Source organism: Danio rerio, chromosome 10 (genome assembly GCF_052040795.2).
Source record: "Danio rerio strain M-AB ecotype USA chromosome 10, GRCz13ab, whole genome shotgun sequence".
Classification (NCBI taxonomy): Eukaryota; Metazoa; Chordata; class Actinopteri; order Cypriniformes; family Danionidae; genus Danio; species Danio rerio.
Genome location: NC_141030.1, coordinates 10,963,822 through 10,977,817, shown reverse-complemented (window position 1 = coordinate 10,977,817; position 13,996 = coordinate 10,963,822). Strand labels below are relative to the sequence as shown.

Here is a 13,996-nt window from a genome sequence, read left to right as displayed (position 1 = left end):
AGTCCATATGTAAATTCTGCCATCTATCCCCACTTGGGTAACGGATGGCCTCCGCATCGTCCTCCCTGTCAGGATTGCACGCTTCCCAACGTACTGTTGTATTTCCTAGAATTATCTAGATGCTCACGACTTCCAAAAAAAATATCTAAATCCGTAAGACTTCTGTTGAAAGTCCACGCATCCCATGATGTGGGTGCGTCACGCTTGCTTGACTATCCCCTCATCGGGGGCGTTGGTAAGGTGCAGTCATTATGGCGCTTTCCATAGTTCTCCCATTTCGTGGATTTTCACAAAGATCAAATCCACTTAATAGCACTGAAGTTCCCCAAGCGAAGGGGTACGTTCGAGGTTACAGAAGTAACCCTTCATTCCCCGAGGAGGGGAACGGAAGTGCTATACTCCGTCGCCATAATGACTGTCCCTTAGCTGTTTGAAAGTCTCTTCAGATTAAAATGATGGCGTTTGCTCACTCCAGGTGTGCTTATATGCTGGGATAATTGGCAATGAAGCACACCTGTGCAAGCTTACGCTGCCAATTCATTGCATTCATTGGCCCGTTCAATACTCTTTCAGACAAGCCGCTTCTGAACCGAATCCTCCCATTTCGTGGATTTTCACAAAGATCAAATCCACTTATTAGCACTCCCGTTCCCCTCCTCGGGGAACGAAGGGTTACTTCTGTAACCTCGAATGTTCTCTGTTGCCTTCGGGTTATCACAACAATTAACCCCCCAAAAAAGCAGCGCAATCACTTCCAGATTTCTGTTGTGTTTACGATAAGTACAAATGCTAAACACATGACCATTTTTTTTCTGCCAAGACAACACATACATTGCTGATATGCGAGTCCCATCTCACGCCTGTTTCACATCGCAAGCGTCAGCGGCGTGTGAGCAGAGCGTGAGCAGCGCGTGTGTTTTCGGCGTCCATGTTAACAGATTAGAGCTTTCATACCGCACGCAGCAGCAGCGCGTCAGTGCGAGGCGTGAGCGTCGCCGAAGCAGCAGTGCAGCGATAGTTTCGGCGCTGGGTCTATTTTTGACGCGCTGCTCACGCTCAATTAAAGTGACAGTGCATTGATAATGACCAAAACACATCGAATGACAGTAAAAAGTAGCAATTTTACCCAATAAATGCGTTAATAATGTCAAATGGTTTATATATAGTCATTCAAATGAACTTAAAACGATTAAAAACGGCAACAAACATTTATTTAGGCCCGAACTACAAAACCGAATGTAAAACAATTTTACTATCAGTTTTGCTTAAGTTGCACACTAGTGTTGTAGGAGAGGGGAAATGGAATATTTACGGGATTTGTAGTCCATAGCGAAGTGTATTGTGGGTAGTGTAGTGCGACACGCATGCTGGATTATGTGAGCTCGCTGTGTTCTGTGCAGCTGAGCAGAGGAAGAAAGTTTTAATCGGCTTTGTTTTATGTTCACTCGAATTATTCCTACCGGGAGCTGTTTGCACTGTGAATCTGACAACACGAAAATAAGTAAAAGAATGGCATGCATTAATTACTTTTGTCCGTCTCATCATCTGCACGAGCATGAATTAACGAGCTGTTATTCTGCCATTGGACATCACTGAAGCGGAGAAAGTAATACTAGTTTGATCATGTATAAATATCATTATAACTATATTGTATAAATATGATTATAACTAGGTCTACAGCAACCTGATAATCAAAAAACAAATGACATGATATCACAGGCGATTGTCTTCTGACTGTAGACACTTCTCATATAAGTTAGCTTTAGAAGCATACAGTACTATTTGATCTATAAAATTTGTAAAATAAACATTTGCAGGTTAATGAAACAGCATAGGAGGGGCCTTGGTGCAGATGCAAAGTTTAAAAGTGTATTTGTATATAGAGAGACATGGGTAACTAGATAGAATAGACAGAGATAGGTTGATCTCAGCAGCAGCTGCCGAAGAGCTGCGCGCTGCAGACGCAGCTGGTGTAAAAGGCAAACGCCTGCGTGCTGCTACTGCTCGACAAACGCGCTGCTCACGCTCTGCTCACGCGCCGCTGACGCTTGCGGTGTGAAACAGGCGTCACACTCAATACAATATTATATAGTTTAAACACAGCACTACAACATACAAAAGAGAGAGATAGACATAGAACATTGTTTACCTGTTAAATAATGATTTGATCAGCTGTAGTAGAGGTGCGGATGCAGGTTTATAAGTGCGGTCAGGCCAGCAAAGGTCAACATAGGGTATGCAGTCAGATGTATGCAGTCAATCCAGAGTCATAATCAATAGGCAGGCAGATGGTCAAAGGCAGGCAGCAAACACGATTAAACAAATAAACAAGGCAAGGATCAAAAACAAGGTAAAGCAAGATAAAGGAAACGGGTTGTAATGTCACTAGAACAAATAACAAGACTCAGCCCTGAGTGTATCAAAGTGAGCCGTAAATATGTGTGTGTAATCAGTACTTGAGCAGGATCAGCTGTGTGTATGCAATCAGTCAGGATCAGGAACCTGTTGTGTGTGTGGTGCATGACTGGTTCTTGTACTCTTTTTACCAGCAGATTTGTAGTGCTAAGTGAGTGTGAATGTTTTCCAGCGATCTCTGGTGGTTAGATCGCTAAATGACAAAAATGTGGTCTCTGTTGCCATCTTGTGGATGGACAACATCAACTGTCTTTGCTCAGTATGACAGTAATGGCCGCCAACGCACTGTCTCTCAGAAATTATAAATATTTAAAAATAGGCACTATCCTTATAAAAAAACTGCATAGTTGCAATCTAAACAACTACATTCTAGACAAAAAAAGCTTCAAAAGTACATTATGTTGCCCAGCAGCAGGAATATTTCTCAAACTGTAGAGTATCCTCTGCTTGTTGCTGTATGTGGTCGGAGCAATTCACAAGGGTGAAGGGTGAAGAGGCTGGTTGAGTGCTGTTACTGGCAGAATACAGCACAGCCAATCAATATCGGCCAATCAGATTCAAGAACCAGATAGAACTGTTGTATATATACACAACACACTGTCTCTCAGTCTCTTTCTCTCTCTCTGTATGTATGTATGTATGTATGTATGTATGTATGTATGTATGTGTGTGTGTGTGTGTGTGTGTGTGTGTGTGTGTGTGTGTGTGTGTGTGTGTGTATATATATATATATATATATATATATATATATATATATATATATATATATATATATATATATATACATATACAATGTTTTTTAATATTTATTTGTGTTTTGCTGTGAAAATACACACAAGTCTAATTCCTTTTTTCATCATGCAAAATGGTGTGTATGTGTATAAATATAATAAAAGGACACAAAAATAAACACAAAAAACATCCCCAAAAAACTTACATTTTTCTATAAAGCAAATCAACTCCAGGTTTTACCAGCCGTCTCTTCCCCCAGCCTTTGAAGATCACTGAAAGAGATGCACCCAGTAAACAGCGCATTCATTTAGAGGTTAATTAGTGTTTTTGTTTCCATTAACTGTAATAACTTGACATTTATGCTCTCTAATGTGCAGCCTTTTATTTCCCACTGAAGAAGAACACTTTCCCAGACACCAACCAGACATCTCTGAGGATATGACTGCAATAACGATCAATCATAATTGTCATTATAAAGCTTCATTTAGACACTGAGCCACCAGTGCTGTATGTGCAAGAAGAATAATTAAAATAATGATTCAAAGAAGCAGCTGAAAGACATCTACTCATCATGCCCATCACTTCTTTTAACTTCTATTGAATAATTGCATTCATAAAAGATTATAATTATAATTTCATTCAGTGTCACAAAAGTATACCATAAAATCTTTTCAGGCAAACTTAAAACAATAACAATTATCTTACATGTCAAAAAATATATATATTAATAAATATAATATTATTCATTCATTCATTTTCCTTTGGCTTTATTCATCAGGGGTCACCACAGCAGAATGAACCACCAACTTATCCAGCATATGGTTTACACAGCGGATGCCCTTCCAGCTGAAACACAACACTGGAAAGCATTTATAAACACTCATTTACACACATACACTACAGCCAATTAAGTTTATTCAATTAACCTGTACCACATGTCTTTAGACTTGTCGGGGAAACCGGAGCACCCGGAGGAAATCCACGCGAACATGCAGAGAACATGCAAACTCCACACAGAAATGCCAACTGACCTATCCAGACTTGAACCAGCGACCTTCTTGCTGTGAGGCAACAGTGCTACTGTGTATAATATAATAAATACTGTAATATAATATAATATAGTAAATATATAATACATATTAATACTATATCCCAGTAAGTATAGTTCTGCAAAAGTATCTTGTTTCATTTTACATTTCAATCTATTACACTGAACAACACATTGTTTGACTCACTGTATTGTCACACTTTTTTTTCAACGCTATATTAGAATTTGATGCAGACACAAAAATGAGATACTTTGTCTTTGACTATTATACTATGTGACCTTTAACCAAAATATAGGTGCAATTGAAATGTTCTTGACATTTAGATATATACATCATTTATACTTTTGGAAACTGGTTAAGTAAGCTTCACAACTATTGGAGTAATAAGAAAATCAGCTTTAAATTGATCCATGTAAAGTTATAAATACATATTACTAATCAAGAATTACGTTGTAATATATTTACAGTAAGAAATCTACTAAATATATTCATGGAGCAAGATCTTTACTTAATTTTGGAAAGATTTTTGGCATAAAGCACAAATAAATAATTTGGACTCATACAATATATTGTTGGCTATTCAGATTCATTTAAAGTAAAAAAAAAAAATCCATAAAAAACATAAAACATTTTAGCTGATAAAACAGTAACATGCAAATAAACAATATTCAATGCAACATCGACCTTTAATGCTCTAACATCACAACCCACCTTATGTGTAAATTAGTATGTATGTATTAACGACAAAGAAAAAGTGGCAGAAATCTGCCCTTCTCGCTCTCAACAAGCAGATGTCGGAAAAAAGTTTGACCGGAGGGCAAAATAAACAATTGAATTTTCGTTAACCAGCTAATAAAATTAGCCAGGATAAAGCAGAAGCTGTCACAGGGTTGTGCTCTTAAAAGCCAGAGAGAGTCCGCAGCCAACAGAAGTGGACCAACATTAGGACAAACAGCACCTAAGAAGACTTCTCAAAAGACGACAAAGCAACAAAGACTATAACAAAACTCAACAACCTGAGATGAGAGAATCTGTTTAGGGAAGCCTTACTATCAAGGAAAAACTTAGAAAGGCCTTCAAAAATGCGTCTCATAAACAAAGACCTCCGGCTCCAAGACGTAACCCTGATGTACCTCACCGTTTTAGCCACTGTGGTGGTGCTTTTAGTGGCATCCTACCAGGCTCCTGCGGGCCAATCCAGACCCACCCTGGCCTATCATATCCCGCTGGATCCGTCAGGACAGCTGGAACTGTCCTGGAACATCAGTTATCCCAAGCAGGAGGTTTTGCTCGAGGTCAAAGTCAAAGAGCTCCATCATGGCATTATTCTGGGCATGTCTGATCGTGGAGAGCCTACGAATGCTGATTTGGTGATTCTGTGGGATGACGGTCACAAATCCTATTTTGGGGTAGGAGTAGTTCATGCTTTTAGATTTTATGATGGTTTTTGGTGTTTGCGTGTGTGTGCTGGAAATCAGCTTCAGGGATGGTGTAGGATTACGTGCTTTTGCAAAATATGTATTTAAGATGTGCAGAAATATTTTTATGGAGTATGTTGTCAATATGAGCTTTGGTTTAAACTGTATAAAAAGAAAATATAAGAATTAGTTTGAACTTTGTTTTTGTAGAAGGTTGTTTTGAACACCGTTGACCTTTATTGTATGGTAATCAAATAAAATTTACAAAAAACATATTAAATGGAAGGGTCTACTTTAATGTTTCAAATAACTTTAGTAAAGATAAATATGGGTGAAATGGGTTTCATCATCGACTGTAACAGATATATTTATTTAAAAATGAATCATAATACATATTCTGACCAATGCCTAATATCATTGTATAACGATATAATATATAAGTCATTGTATAACGATGGTTTGTTCTGTAGACTATCGAAAAAAATATAGCTTAAAGGGGCAAATAATTTTGTCCCTAAAATGGTGTTTAAAATGTAAAAACAGCTTTTATTCTAGCTAAAATAAAACAAATAAGACTTTCTCCAGAAGAAAAAATATTATCAGACATACTGTGAAAATGTCCCTGCTCTGTTAAACATAATTTGGGAAATATGTAAAAAGAAAAAAAAAGGGGGGCTAATAATTCTGACTTCAACTGTATATATATATATATATATATATATATATATATATATATATATATATATATATATATATATATATATATATATATATATATATATACACACACACAAAACATTTATTTTTATTTAATGGTATAAAGGATAGCAACAAAGTAAACAATATTAAATAACTAATTGGTATATACAGTGCTCAGCATATAAGTACATCCCCCACAAATTTATCTTTTAAAATTCATATTTTAATAGGAAGCTCTACAATATTATATTTGTACATATTTATTAGATTAGTCAGTACTGAAGCCAATTGTGGAGCTTATTTAACAAAATACCTTACGATAACAGTTTAAAAACTAGTACACCCAAATTTCTTTCTTAGGGGAAAATATTAAATACTAAATTTTAAAAATAGTAAAAATCAAGAGAAAACAAAAATATATACAATTTTGTTGAAATGTAGTTTGTAATTTTTTTGCAATATTTTGCATTAATTTAAATGTATTATCTCTCCATTTCTAAAGATATTCAGTGATAAAAATATTATTTTACTAAATATATCTGTTTAACAAATCTGTTTTGTTCAAATGCACCATTACATATTACTCAGATTCACTAAGAAAAAAATAAAAATATTAAACCCAAAATAGGGTGTACTCATTTATGCTGAGCACTGTGTACACACACACACACACGCACACACACACACACACACACACACACACACACACACACACACACACACACACACACACACACACACACACACACACACACACACACACACACATATATATATATATATGTGTGTGTGTGTGTGTGTATATATGTTTGGGGTCTGTTTTTTTTTCATGTTTTTTTTAAGAAAATTATTTGTTCATTAAAGCTGCAATCATTAAATCTAAACAAAAAATGTAAAATTGTTAAATATTTATTACAATTTTACATAACATCTTTGTTATTGCATGTAGTTTCAAAGTAAATTATCACTCCAGTCATTATTGCTTTTATTACTGTTATCATTAATAAAAACAATATTATTAATATAATGATGATTAATATTAGAGTGATTTCTAAAAAATCATGTGACTGAAGACTAATGAAGCTGAAGTAAATTCATCTTTAAAATCACTGGAATAAATGATTACATGAAATTTTAAGCTACTTTTGAAGAGTTATTTTATAGTGCAAGAACATTTCACAATTTTACAATTTGTACTGTATTTTTTGATATTGATTTAAATTTTGTGAGCAGAAGAAGCTTATTTTAAAACATTTAAAAATCCTACTGTCCCCAAACTTTTAACCAGTAGTGTAAATATGATTTTTCAAGGCATTTATAAAAAAAATTTAAAACTACAATTCGCCACAACCCCCCCCCCCCCCCCCCCCCCTCCAACACAAAAAAAATCATGGAAATCCAAGTAACATAAAGTACAAATGCTTTTGAACAATGTCAAGTAAATCATAGAAATTTCTATTTCATTTTGGCTGAGGTTTGATAGGCTACCTCTTTAATTGTTAATGAACAACAGATGACGAACATCTAACCTCAACATCAGAACAGCCTCTCTCTGTCAGTCTGAAGAGTCTTTCTTTATGGATGTTGTTATGATTGCTGATCTACAGTCAGGACACTCACACTTGCGTCCATTTCCAGTTCAAGCAGCACAGCGCAAAACTCCTACCCATCATCGGCATGAACAGCTCACGTCTACCGCGCCCCAAATAAAGTGGTTGAAAAGTAGAAGGTCAGACGCGTGTCAAGGCCCCTCTTCATCCATTATGAATGATTTATTTCATTATTTTGCTTTTGGACGGCACTGTTTGGTCCGTTTTGAATAAATGTTGTATGGCCAGCTGCTCGCCCTTCCTCCCACAATGGATGTCAAGGAGAAGAGTTACAGACAACAAGTCAAAACATTGTAGGGCTGGTGAAAAAATGGCTGGTGGTTAATTTAGAATGATTGTTGATTGTAATGAAATGTTTTTTTTTCAAAAGAAGTAAATAAAATAATGGGTGGAGCAGTGGGTATTGCTGTCGCCTCACATCAAGAAGGTTGCTGGTGCGACCCTTGGCTGGGTTAGTTGGCATTTGTGTGTGGAGTTTGCATGTTCTCCCTGTATTCGCGTGGGTTTCCTCCAGGTGCTCCGGTTTCCCCCACAGTCCAAAGACTTGTGGAATAGGTGACTTGGGAAAGTTAAATTGTCCCTAACGTATGTGTGTAAATGAGAGTTTATAGTTGTTGGATAACTTGGTGGTGTATTCCACTGCGGTGACCCCTGATTAATAAAGGGATTAAGCCAAAAAGAAAATGAATGAATCTATTAATTAAAAAAATTCTATTGTGATTATGACCTGCTTAACCGCGAAAAGTCATCGTAAAATCTATAAACAAACCTATTTATTAATTTTAGAAAACATATGTTCATTTAAGGTGTTTTAACTGTACTCTATATGGGTACAGTTAAGACAAAAAAAATACCTTATGTTTATAAGCTAGTTGTGGAAAATATAAACTACTCAACTCACAAACTCACTTACAAACTCAATTTGTGATATTTTAGTACAGTCAAAAGAAACATCACCTCAAAATTCACTTAAATTCAGCATCTAGTTTTTGTGTAGTGATTTTAAAAAGCAAAAAGTGGCTCTACTGTACTCAGTCTACCCATTAGTAGGTTACTATGCTAATATGTGTGTTAGCGTTTGAAGAACAAAACCAAAGCTACAAGGTTAATCACACTATAAACTTTAATTTGAAGCTAAGAATATAAAAAACTGACCATTTTAAAGTAAATTATTCTTCCACATTTTTGCCACACTACTACTACTACATACTAAAGTAATTAATCTGTTGTGAAAATAATATATACTATATAAACTATAGGCTAATAAAAACTAATTAAATACTGTGCTAAGATCTCTGCAATAGAGTATACAGTTAAAGTCAGAATTTTTAGCCCCCTTTGAATTATTATTATTATTATTATTTTTCCAAATTATGTTTAACAGAGCAAGGAAATTTTCACAGTATGTCTAATAATATTTTTTTCTTCTGCAGAAAGTTTTATTTTGGCTAGAATAAAAGCAGTTTTACATTTTTTAAAAGCAATTTTAAAGGGCACATAGTTTACACTATACTAACACACTTCTGTCCAAACAGCTTGAAAAGGAGATTTTTCACCATAGGTGCACTTTAAGGTCAAAATTATTAGCCCCTTTAAGTTAAGTTTTTTAATCGAATGTTTACAGAACAAAACATCGTTATACAATGACTTGCCTAATTACCATATACTGCCTAGTTAACCTAATAAACATATGTCACTTTAAGCTGTATAGAAGTGCCTTGAAAAATATCCAGTGAAATATTATTTGTCAACATGGCAAAGATAAAAAACAAATAAAACTATTATGTTTAGAAATCTGTTGAAGAAATCTTCTCTCTGTTAAACAGAAATTGGAAAAAAAAAAATAAACAGGGAAGCTAATAATTCAGGTGGGCTAATAATTCAGGGGGGCTAATCATTTTCACTTCAACTGTATTATACAACACCACAGTTTAATAGGGTAAAAACTAAAGTATACTACAATATGTAATTTATCAGTTCATAATAGTTCATATGCCAATGAGTTAAGTGAATCATTTAATGTTTTAATTACTTCTTTGGTAAAAGAATTCCAAAAAATCAACACGTTACAGTAATTTCTTAAATATCTTGTGACATTTAAGGTTGAAGTAAATTTGCTGGAATTCAGCTTTGTCATCTTATCAATAAATAGCATTTTACTACTTACCATATTGGTGTTATTTTAAATCAAACAAATGTGTTGTTAAGCACACTAGATTTTTAAAACCTGGAAAGTACGAATCTTACTCGTAGAGAGAAACATATACAGTGTTTGATGTTTTTATGATTGCTTTTAATATTCTTAGGATGCGTGGAGTGACAGTGAAGGCAGAGTGACACTGGACACTCAACAGGACTATCAGCTGCTGGAAACCCATCAGTCCACTGAAGGCTTCTTTCTGCTCTTCAAAAGATCATTCAGCACCTGTGACCCACACGACTACATCATAGAGGCAAGTTACTAAACATCTCAAAGTAGAATAGCGAGAATGGAGGTAGGATAAAGCAATTGATAAAATTGAAACCAACCATTTAAATTTTTTGCTTCATTCAATGTTTATAGTGAAATGTGTTAAAAAGTTTTTTTTTCCCTTGCATCCATGATGCTCAATTTCCATATTACTTACTTTCTATCATAAAACAAAAATTAAAATATTTTGATAAATGTTCATGCTGCACTTTTCTATATAAGACCAGTGGTGGGGAATGTTACTTTTGAAAGTGCATTACAATATTGAGTTTCTCTTCTAAAAAAGTAACTAATTGCATTACTTAGTTACTTTTTTGAAAAGTAATGTGTTATATTACTTTTGAGTTACTTTTGTGTTACTTTTTCTTACCTGACTGAGGTTTGAACTCTTTCAGCGGGTGTTTTTTTCCCACCTTTTTAACAAGAAGCTCTACATTTAACAACCACCTATATAACCTACAGTACACCTTTATTTTAATCTTTTTTTTTTTTAAAGTAAAATAAAATTATAATTTGAGAACTCAATGAACACATAACTATATATATTCACTGTCTATTGAGATAAAGATTGCAAAAAAGCTTAAGAATACTATCAAGAAATAATTTATTAAGGTACATATTTTAAACCTTTCAAATGTTTAACAACAATATGAACAGTAAGACGATAAAAACATCCCTAAATCAAAATAAATCTTTGAGCTTTATTTTTTGAATAAATTTAACAAATTTATAATTAATTTCTCAAAACAGAAAAAAAACCTTACTATTACAAAACGTAGTTGCTACAGTGGCTGCATTTCCTCAACAACAAAAGCAATAACCCTTTTTTTTTTCTTTTTTTTTTAAGTCGAATCAATTGTTTTACCTATAGAACGTGAACTGGTGTCAATCATTTGTTGTTTAGCTGGAGGTGGGGTGCGGGTGTAGTGCTTCTCATCCAGGTTTTTTTTTTTTATGTGTTTCTTGCAGTTGTCAAAAGTTTTACTTACACATAATCTACACTTAAAAAATCCACTTTGTTCTTGATGAGTTCAATATAACAAGAATTCATTGCAAAAATGTAAGTCTCTGGCCTGCCATTCTGACTGTGAGTGTTGACGGATGATTCGAGTTGTCGTGAAATGGTTTGCGTCATCAGTAATTACTAACATACTGGATACTCCATATTACTCTCAATAAACCCATATACTTAGATATTCAGTTACTAGAACAGTACACAGACTCATCTGCTGTGAAAAAAGAGGACCTGATGATGATAATGATGATGATTGTGAGCCGACTGTCTGTTCCATCGCAGCACGTGTGTGATTCAACCTGACTAAAGTCATTTTTATTTCATTTATGATTTTTAAATCCAATTAAGCAAGGAAAAAAGTAACTCACGTTACTCAAATAGTGTTACTTATTTTTAAAAGTAATGCTTTAATCGTTACTTTGGAAAAGTAATATTATTATGTAACATGCGTTATTTATAACACATTGCCCCCAACACTGCATATGATCATTAACATTCAGTATTTTATCTGATTTGGACATAAAGGCCCCAAAAGGTCAGTAGACACTTTCAACCTTCCATTGGTTCGTGGCAATAACAAACACAATAGGCAGGTGTGGCTCAAGGGTTCCACCTTCAAAAAGGTACATGTTTAGAAATTTAAAAAACACTTCTCTCAACAGTATGGCAGGATGTTTGTTACTTGTTACTTTGTATTTCTAACTGCCTCCTTGTATCCCAGAATAAAAAATAACTTTAAGTATCCCAAATAACGCTCAACACTTTTTGGAAATAACCTCATTGCACAAGTCCTCAAGAGTTAAATTGGATTAGACCATTAGCATCTCGCTCAAAATGTATAAATGATTTCCATAGTTTTCCTATTTAAAGCTTGACTATTCTGTAGATACATTGTGTTCTAAGACTGATTGGGCATTAAACATTGCTATTTCTAGGCTGATCAGTCAAGCTTTAAATGGGAAAAATATCTGATTATTTAAATTATTTGAGAAATGTTTGAGCAAGATGCTAATGGTCTAATCCTATTCAATGATTTATGCTAAGCTAAGTTAAAGGTGCTCTCACCAGACTTGCAGGTAGGTTGATTGGATTATACAATGGTAAAACTCAACTGTTTACCTAAAGATAATAATAAAATCTTTCCAGGAAGGCACTGTCCACATAATCTACACCATGCTGGAGCATCCCATCCTATCGTTGCATGAGCTCAATATATCCCGTCTCCAGCCTGGCGTCCAGCGAGTCCTGCTCCTGCGTCCAGACACCCCGTCCCCCCATCTCCCGAAAGATGTACGCACCCTGGAGGTCCTGGCCCCTGATGTCATCATCCCCACACAAGAGACTACTTACTGGTGCCATATCTATCAGCTCCCGCCAAATCTGCCCAAGAACCACATTGTCATGGTAACTTGAGAGCCACTCGCACATTACAAATAACCTTTCTATGTGAACTTTCAGAATGTTGTACCTATATAATTGAAGCATGTGAGGTACTTTGACCAATTATAATGCTCTTCAGTAAAACGCTAATGTAAGTGTGGGGTTATGGAAACTGAATCTGAATATAATTAGACTGAGTATGTGTGCGTTGGTGGTAAAGTGCTTGTGGAAGAGGCCTTCAGCCGCTTCTTTAGATGTGATGGTTTCAGGGTTTTACATGGAGGTTGGCAGCTCATTCCACCAGAGAAGAACAGAGAGGGTAAAGGTTTTCCTCACAATGAAGGAACAACAATGTTACAATGTAACAATGTTAACAATGTCAGTGACCTTAAATGCACAATGTAGAACTTATTGTTGTGTTTGAAGGCCATTTCACATTACACCAACACAAACCAACCTACCCTGCAGGCACAGGATGTCAACATGACGTCCTATTGACGTTGTACCCCAACGTATCCCAATGTCATGGGGACATTGGATTTGTTTGGAATAGAAAATGGGGTATACATCATAATCCAACGTCAGGCAAACGTCAATGTCCAACATCCCACCTAAAACGTTACCTCTTGTCGTTGTGTGGACGTTACCTGGACGTAAACCACTATGACATCTATCAGACATTGGATTTTGGTCACTTGCCAACACAACCAAAAATCAACCAAAAATCAACGTAGTTTGACGTTGTTATTGGACGTCAAAATAACGTTATCTTTAGACGCTGGCTAGACATTGAATTTTGATCACCTGAAACTAAAGTCTAACCTAATATCAACGTCTTATGATGTTGCTGTTATGCCTGTTGGGCTCTCTTTAGTATAGGAACTTATTTTGAACAAGCAATCACTTCAACACTAAAAAATATTTGACACGTTGTCATTATCATGTGACTTACATAACAGAATCTGTTGCATCACATAACTGCTATTCATAAATCTAGTCCAATGGCAGCATGGTAAAGTTAATTATCAATTATATGAGCACATTACAGAATCTTACGCCAAGCAGAAGGTCATCTGGACATTTTTGTAAATTTTTTTGTATTGTGATCGTCACATATTTCACTGATTTTGTTCCATGCATAGTAGAGAAGTATGCAATTTCTGATGTTGCCAATTTAAACATGGATGAATGCAATAGACCTTTGCACC

At 35.2% G+C, this 13,996-nt stretch overlaps 1 protein-coding gene across 2 annotated transcripts in view; it reads left to right on the top strand.

The window, feature by feature from the left end:
• Nucleotides 1-13,996, top strand: part of dbh (dopamine beta-hydroxylase (dopamine beta-monooxygenase)) — an 80,337-nt gene that overhangs the window by 30,670 nt on the left and 35,671 nt on the right. The window contains exons 1-3 of one of the 2 annotated variants that reach the window (NM_001109694.2): nt 5,219-5,605; nt 10,230-10,376; nt 12,555-12,812. In NM_001109694.2, the coding sequence (NP_001103164.1) occupies nt 5,279-5,605; nt 10,230-10,376; nt 12,555-12,812 (732 nt within the window). In that variant the 5' untranslated portion in view covers nt 5,219-5,278. Of the gene's footprint in view, nt 1-5,218; nt 5,606-10,229; nt 10,377-12,554; nt 12,813-13,996 lie in introns of those variants that run through there. The other variant, XM_087268838.1, reaches the window with a different exon arrangement.